At 57.7% G+C, this 8058-nt stretch overlaps 2 protein-coding genes across 2 annotated transcripts in view; one reads left to right on the top strand and one right to left on the bottom strand.

The window, feature by feature from the left end:
- NDUFA2 (NADH dehydrogenase (ubiquinone) 1 alpha subcomplex, 2, 8kDa) overlaps positions 1-1245 on the top strand; it is a 2220-nt gene extending 975 nt beyond the window's left edge. Inside the window, exons 2-3 of the mRNA XM_009329588.1 lie at positions 21-127; positions 1052-1245. Of these exons, the coding sequence (XP_009327863.1) occupies positions 21-127; positions 1052-1143 (199 nt within the window). The 3' untranslated portion in view covers positions 1144-1245. The remainder of the gene's footprint in view (positions 1-20; positions 128-1051) is intronic.
- Positions 1246-1332: 87 nt separating this feature from the next.
- On the bottom strand, positions 1333-7728 carry TMCO6 (transmembrane and coiled-coil domains 6). Its single transcript, XM_009329587.1, is given in 12 exon segments — positions 1333-1733; positions 2221-2282; positions 2285-2375; positions 2955-3049; positions 3185-3359; positions 3448-3559; positions 4241-4357; positions 4931-5016; positions 5673-5777; positions 6790-6973; positions 7115-7224; positions 7459-7728. Coding segments are annotated over 12 exon segments (1572 nt in total). The 3' UTR covers positions 1333-1568.
- Between the last annotated feature and the right edge of the window lie 330 nt (positions 7729-8058).

Raw genomic sequence — 8058 nt, 5'->3', positions numbered from 1 at the left:
GTTCCTCCTTCCCTCCCCAGAGACTTCATCGAGCAGCACTATGTGACCCTGAAGAAGGCAAATCCCGACTTCCCCATCCTGATCCGCGAGTGCTCCGGTGTCCAGCCCAAGCTCTGGGCCCGGTTCGGTAAGTGGGGGGTGCCCGCCGGGAAGCACCAGCTGAGGACAGCTAGAAGCGAGCGCCAGAGCCCTGCGGTCTGCAGCAAATGGGGGGTTCAGCGATTACAGTAAGGGGCATTGACGGAGAGGGAGCAGCTGTCCCTGAGGCAAGGTGGGGATCGACTTCAGAGAAGCGTGTAACTGCTGCATGACCTGGTGGGAGGCAAAAAAGGTGGTTTGCCAGCTTGTGGCCGTGATCTCCCACCCCCGTAGTGTTCCTGTACAGAAAAACGTTTCTGTTTTTCCTTTGTTTTCACTGCATTCTCAGCGAAACACCAAGGAGGGAGCAGAAAAGCTCCTCTGTAAAGGCTCTGTTTTCTTCCTGAAGTCATCTGGGCTGGAGAAAAATAATTTAGAAACTTTTTTTCAAAGAGGTGCAGTGACTCTTTAAGCACGAGTTTCCCAGTGCGAGCACATGGGCCAGTAGCACCTGCTGGTATAGTGCCTGTCTCTTGTCTGTATGTGACCTGCAGGGAAATACACCCCCGGGTAGGGGCTGCTGTAGTAACAGCAAGTTTTTCAGCACTGTTTTACTGAAGTGTTGGTGAGCATCTTGATGTGAGCTGGCCGAAAGCCACCAGGTTGCTTTGGGATGTGGTGGGGGCTTCTGCTCAGCTGCTACACAGCAAAAGTTAACAAGAAGAGGCAAGGAAATGTGTTCGGCTGCATTGGCTTCTCTGAGGGAAAGGCTGAGAATAAAGAGAAGGTGGAAACGATGACTTGGGCACAGGGAGGCACGCTGGGGAGTGGTGGGTGCGAAAGGGTGGTGACAGGAGCCTGGGCTGCGATGCCAGTGGCGCTTGGGAAACCTAAAGCAGGGCTTTGGGTTGCCCTCGCACCAGAAAAGGACCAAGGCACCTGCTCCCTCTCTTACCCTCTGTCTTTCCTGCAGAGTTTGGCAAGGAGAAAAGCGTGCCGCTGAACAACCTTACTGTGGATGAAGTGGCCAAGGCCTTGGAGAACATTGTGAAAAGCAAGGTGTGAAGACACAGTAAATATGCACGTGCTGAAGACTTGACTGATGATCTTTAATGTAAAATGTGTATCTTTAACTTATCAATCGCATAAATGCAACGTGCTTACCCTGAGCTTCACATGTTGGGTTTAAAGCCAAAAGGAGATGCTGGAGGGAACGGCCGATCATCAGGGTTTATACACCACCTCCCCGGCATCAAGAGCCCGCCTGCCCGGGTTGCAGCTCAGCTCTGCTCCTGCACCAAGCTCTGGGGAGGCACAGGGCAGCCTGCTGGTAGCTACGAGGTGGCGACAAGGACGGAAACAGCCGTATCGTGCCAAGGACCAGCGTCGCTGTGCAGCCAGCACTGGTGCTTACAGCTGGGCGGTTAGACCCCTAACCAGGGCACAGGGTTTACTCCTCCTTGGAGCATGGGGAAGGGAGGTGGCGTGGCTTAGGAGAAGGCAGACAACGTGGCGTGGCAGGGACTGAAGGCGGAGGCTCCCAGGGGCTGCCCGACCATGTCGAGCAGCGCTCGTGCCCGCTCCTGGAGTTCTGGGGTGTTCTGGTGCTGCTCAAGGGCCCGGTGCCCGCCTTGCGTGACGAAGTCAGCAGCAGCCTGTGTGAGAGGAGAGGGGCGAGAGCTGGCTGGCTGCCACCTAAGTATCTGCTACAGCTGATCCTGTCTGCCCAGAGTCACCACTGTACAGCCCAGGGAACGGGGCTGAAGGAATTCCCCAGAGCCCTACCAGATACTAAAGTCCCAAGCCAGGTAAATCCAGCCATGCTGATCGCTGGCCAGGAATGCACAGAGCTTGGAAGTAAACACAACCGAATCAAAAGAATCCCCCCCATAATAACCTCAAAGGGTACAAACAACCCGCCCAAAAAGCAGTCATTGTCAATGAAAAGGAACTCCCCAGACACACAAGAAGGGCTTACGCCCTCTGCATCACACGAGTGCCCTGCTTCAGGCACGTGGCTGGGTGCTGAGGAGTGGGGACTAGCATGGCAATAACTGAAGGCAGTATTATTTAAATAATAATCCCCATCCCCAGCTTTATGATCTTGTGCTTGATTCTGGGACAGGCACCCCCCGCTCTTACCTCCGGCCAGTGCAGGAAGAGGAGGTGCAGCAGCTCGAGGCACTGCCCCACCACTTCGGGGGGGTGGGCAGCGGGGGGGGCAGGCCAGGCTGCCGGTGCAGCTGCTGGCAGTAGGCTGGCCCCTTCTCTGCTATATTGCACAGAACTGTCAGGACCTGGACGGAGGAGCCATGAGAGGGAGCGAGCAACGAATGCTTCATTAGTGGGCAGATTCCCGACAGGCTCCAAAGAACTCCCCATGTCCTCCCTGGAGGTCCTGCCAGGTGCTTCCCCAAAGCCACGTGCCCACCAACCAGCTGGATTTTGAGTGCTCTTTAAAAGCCTTTTCCATCCCCACCTCAAGGCGCTGTTCATCCCCGTGCCAGACAGACGCAGCGGTACCACCCACCCCTTGGCAAAGCATCCCCCCAGGACCCCCTAAAGCTTTAGGGTCTTCCAAAAGAAGGTAGCAGCAGCCTCCCTGGGCCCACTCCGGGTGCTGGCAGGCCTGACCCCAAGCTAACATCTGCCTTGGGACCCCTATTCTGCTGGGACAAGACTCTGTCAAGGGTAAATACAGACGCAGTGACTTCAGGGGAGGCGGATGGTGACTACCACATAACAAGACCTTCCGCCAAGCTGTTGCTACTGCCCCAAGCCAACCTCCAACTTGAGCACTGTGTGTGCGGGATTCATGTTCCTGAAAGCCCAGCGCTCCCCCCACCCCAGACCTGGGGCACGAGGCGAGGCCTTACCAACACACTGGCCATCTGAGAACACGGCAGGAGCTGCAGCAGGGCCGGGAGCAAGTCCAGGGAGAGCAGAGCGGAGCAGAAGAAGGGCTCGTCTGCTAGGGTGGGCAGAGAGGGAACGTGTCAATAAAACCGAGGTTTCTGAGGGAGGTCTGCAGACAAGACGCCACGAGTCTGCCAGCAGGTCCCGGCAGCAGCTCTGGCTCTGCTGACAGCCCCCGCGGGACGCTGACCCGTGAGGTTGTTCAGCAGCCAGAGGCACTCCTGTACGATGAACGGGTGCTGCTGGAGGAAGCACTGCAGGATGAGGAAGAGGGCGATGAGCAGGCGCTCGTCCTCGATCTGGACTTCGCAACCCGTCTCCTCCGCGAGCAGGTTGCTGAGACACCGCAGCACTGGGCAGACGAGCTGTGACGGTGGGAAACACAAAGCCCTTTAGCCGGACCGCATCCCCACAGCAACGCCGAGAGCAGCCAGCACCCTGCCCGCGTCTTACCAGCTCCAGGCCCTCAGGAGCATCTTGGGGGATTTCAGAAGCCAGGTCGAGCAAGAGCGAGGTGAGGGCAGGCAAGGCCCCCAGCGACAGCAATGCTGCGTTGGCTGTATGGCTGCAAAGGGAAGGGACAGCAGGGTTGCTTTTGGTGCTCAGAGAGGAAAAACTGCTTGCAGCCTTTGCCAAACAACGGGGCCTGGAAATTCGGAGCGTTCTCCTCAACTGCCACAGGGCTTGTTTCATAGCAGCTTGTTTCTGAGCTTATGAGAAAGTTTAAAAGCCCATGGAAAACAGGTCCACGGGAATTATCTGTGCAGGTCTGGAAACAACAGCCCCGGTCCTTCTTTGAGTACCCACACATTTCTTTCTGTTGGGGCTGCTGAAAGAAATGGCACCGGAGCAGCCACGCCAAGGCAGGCAGAGATTGTTGGCAGCAGCCAGCCCGGCCGGGTGACACCGGGCCAACCCCAGAAGCGCGAGGATTCAGGGAGCTTGCCTTGGGGAGTGTGGGGGACAATTCCAGACGTGGGGAGGTGACTGGGGGGAGTTCAGAGGACTAGGAACAGCCTCCTCAGGGTTATCACCTGTTATCACCCTGTAAAGGAACTCAGTGATCCTGCAAACAGCATGCGTGTGCTCAGATACGAGAGCGGGAATGCCCGGGATGGCAGGGAAATTGCTTTCCCAAGGGAAGGGGGTAAGGGGAGGCAATCCAGGTCCCCTTGCAGGACCCCGAGCCTTCGTGCCTCTCTGGCTGCCCCCAGGGAACTCAAAATGAGCAGAAAAGCGCATTTACCTACAAACGATGTAGTGGAGACACCATGCAAACTCCACGGCTGCTCCTATCCCAGCCTTGAGGCCGGAGCAAACCAGTCGAAGCATGTGCTGGGGGAGAACAGAGTCCAGAACCAAGCTGGGGTCAGAACAGCAGAGTTAATGGAGGCATAGGCCAGAGCACAAGCAGGACAGACAACTGACAGGGAGACAGCAGCCCTGGCCACTGAGCAGGGAGCCGCTCTCCCTCGTACTGGGGGCCACATGCTCCAAACGCACACCTGGAAGAGACTCCTACCTAAGGGTTGCAGCCCCAGGCACCACTAAGGCCCAGCACAAGCTCTCCCTGTCCGTGGCAGGGCCTGGGGGCACTCAGTACACCTTGGCTGGGGTCACATTTTTGGCACCGGGGGCTGTCAAGCTGATCTTTTCCTTCGCAGGAGGAATACAGCCAGAATTTCCCTGCGAGCCTACCCTGCTCAACACTGTCCCTTACCGAAATACCAGAGCTGTCTGCTCAGATGAGGCTGAGGGAAAAGAGTCAAGCCCCGCACCCTGAACTGCAACAAAACCTCCATAGTTCTGGTAGGATTCTGCTCTGAACTATTAATATCACTGGGATGGGAAAGGCGGCGGCGGCGGCCCTGGCATGCAAATACCACGCTGGGCCCCAGGGCCCATCCTGATGCGGGGTTAAGAGGCTCGGACTCACGGTATGATCTCTGTGGGGGCTTCCTTGGCTTGGAGGAGCTGCGAGAGGACGTAGCCCAGACCTTCCAGCACAGCCTCGTGCGGGGACTGCAATCAAACAGAAAAAAGCTAATCCCGCATGACAGAGCCGGGGGATCCCAGGGTGCCAGCTGTCGTGCTGGTGAGAGGGCGATACCTCTTTGCAACACCAAACCAAGCAGCCGAGCGGCGCAGTCTCTCCATGCCTGGAGAAGAGGGGGCACAGCAGGGGACCGGGAGTGACAGAGCAACCTGTGGCCACACCAAAGCTGAGCTTTCCCCCCCTCCCCGCACTCACATGGGCTGCAGCTGTAGGGACCCAGGAGCCCAAACACAGCAGCAGTGCTGCTTTGAGCATTCAGATCTGCAAACGACAGCCCCGCTGACTGCGTTGGCCTCGTATGCCTGCTGGACCCCAGGCGTGAAGAGGGGAGAAGCCTGCAGCTCAGCTTGTGTATTGGCAAGCCACAGTTACGGATGTGAGAGATTCAGCTGGAGAAGAGCACACGGTGGTGACCTGAGCCCCGAAAATGGGAGTGCAGGAGAGCCCGTGAGAGACCCTCACCCGCAAGGGAACAGCCCTCTGCAGAGGGATCTCTGCCCGTGGCCACAGCTAGAAGGAGAGCTGATAACTCAGTACTGTCAGCCAGCGTCTAAAGGGCATAAGAAAAGGCATTTTTCTGGGGCAGGGCAGGGGAAGAGTGTGGCTGAGCTATTTCACCCACCTGGATGCAGGATGCCAGCACTGGAATGATGCCCTGAGGCAGAAGCTGCTTCCTCACAGCTTCGCTTTCTACTACCAGGTTCCCCAGCGTGTACAAACACAGCTCCTGAAACACGCCCGAGAGAGCAGGTCACCTCCTCCGCACTCCCCAGCGGGACCCTGGCCAGCCTGGGCAGCCAGCAGGGCCTCTAGGTCCCTGCACCCCAGGACTAGGGCACACACTCCCCCTGCGCGGGGCAGAAGCTGTCTTCAGAGGGGTAAACATAGGTGGATACTGCTGGACTCTCCTGCTACCCCGTTCCCAGCTGCATCGGCTTCAATTTATCATTTTTCTATCTGGCTCAGGTTGGGATCTGATCACTTCCACTTTGGAGGTTTTTCAGGCTTCTAATTATTGCTATGACATTTCCCTGAGACCCCCCTAATTCCGCAGTATTCTCCTGGAGACTGCCCGTGTGCTGCATTAAAATGTGATCATCACCTTGGTGTTGCTCCCCATCTTGTTCCTTAGCTCTGATCCCGTCTGCTTCTCAAAGGAGCACAGCACGCTGCGCAAGGCGCACTGCTCGGCAGCTGGCAAAACACAGACACTGAGGTACCTCCTGTCCAGGCCCAGCCTGCGCCAAGAGGCCAGACCACACGTCTGATGACGGAGTCCAACTGCCGCAGCCTGCAGTCCCTGCTTCCCCAAACGGAGCTTGGAGCTGAAGAGGAGGAACCCGTTGCAAATGGGGCAAACCACCGCGTCCTGGGCTGCGGCAGGAGGATTTGCCTGGCCTGGATGAGGCTTGGGAGCATTTAAGAGCAGCCTGCAGCTACCTGGAAGGAGGTGCAAACATGATGGAACCAAGCTCCTCTTGGTGTTGGGATGGGGCACAGTGAAGGGGGTCTCCATATTTCCAAGACTTGGCCAGACAAAGCCTCGCTGCCCTGGACTAGCACCGGGGACAGTCCTGCTCCAAGGGGAAGGTTGGACTAGAGACTTCCAGAGGGCCCCTTCCCACCAGCACTCCTGTGAGCCACGTTAGGCTAAGGCTGGCCAAAAGAGGTCAACACCCAACCGCTACCAAAGGATTATCAGGTGCCAGAGCCCTGGCAAACGCAAGGACGGATCTTACCATGAACTCAACACTGTGTCCTGAGAGGTAGGTGAGGAGATAGGAGGTCACCGGCAGGCATGCCTCAGCCACAGCAGGGTCACTGGAGTGGGAGAGCTCGTGGAGACAGCGGGCTGCCTCCATCTGCATGTCAGCCAGGCTGCTGGTGAAGATCCCAATGAGTGTCCGGATGCTGCCGTCCAGCCTGGTAGAACCCAAAGGGTGCTGTCACCTCCTGCCTTCCCACCCTCGGCCACACACCAGCTCACCCACCCAACGACTGGGACAAAGGGCCACTCTGGACATGTCCTTGATAACAGCCATGCAGTGCCAGACCTGGGCTGACCTGACAAACTTCTGCTGAGTCTCCTTGTTCTGCAGAGCCCAGCGGAGGCGGCTGAGTGATCTTTTCCTGTCCTCTGAACCCCTCTGCACGGCTCTGAGCAGCTCAAGAACCTATCCGAAAATTAAAAGATGGGTGAATTTCAAGCAGTGCCAGGGTTAAGATTTCATCCCGTTAATCCTGGAGGCAAAGAAACCCAAGCACAAAGATGGTCACAAAGAACCTTACTGTTTCCCACCGTGTCTGGCAGTGACTTGGAAAACACTCCCAAACCCACCCCCACATGCCTAGAGGCTGGGGGAGACCCCGGGGACCCCCATCACCACGGAGAACGTCATGCTCTTCACCTCATCCTCCGAGAGAGGGTCTGGCACGATCTCTGCTCCATCCTGTCCACCCTCCTCTGCTGTGGTGTCCTCCCGCAGAAGCCGCTTGCTGACCAGCTGCTCCTGCCGCCGGGCTTTCCTGAGAGCTGTGATCGAGTTGGTCACCGTCACCACCTGCCTAGGCCAGGATGCTTCTCCATGCCACCAAAGAGCCTCATCCCTTTTAACAGGGAGAAACCGCCAGTCGCTCCTCGCGTGAGCCGGGAGGGACGCACGAGGCAGTGACTGCATTTAGACCTTGCACGCCGCAGGGCTGCGGGGACGGGCGTGCATCAACGCATGAAGTCACGGCCGGGCAAACGGTATGAAGGCTGGAGAGAGGCGTGAGGACCAGAGCGGCCGCACCGGGAGGGACCCAAAGATGGTTTTAGGTAGGCGAGACCTTGGAAAACCCAAGCCGCAGAGAGGTGGTTGAGGAAACGGGGTATCCAGGGCAGAAAAGCCACGTGGATTAAAAAAAAATAAGGCTGTAAAACGCTTCCCCGAGTGGGCAGGGAGCCCACGGGCACCGACCATCCCGTCCACCCCCGGGATGCGCGGCCGGGCAGGGCGGGGGGCCGG

The sequence above is a fragment of the Pygoscelis adeliae genome, unplaced genomic scaffold (genome assembly GCF_000699105.1).
Source record: "Pygoscelis adeliae isolate BGI_AS28 unplaced genomic scaffold, ASM69910v1 Scaffold288, whole genome shotgun sequence".
NCBI lineage: Eukaryota > Metazoa > Chordata > Aves > Sphenisciformes > Spheniscidae > Pygoscelis > Pygoscelis adeliae.
Note: the sequence above shows the minus strand (reverse complement) of the source record. Positions and strands in the feature narration are given on the sequence as shown.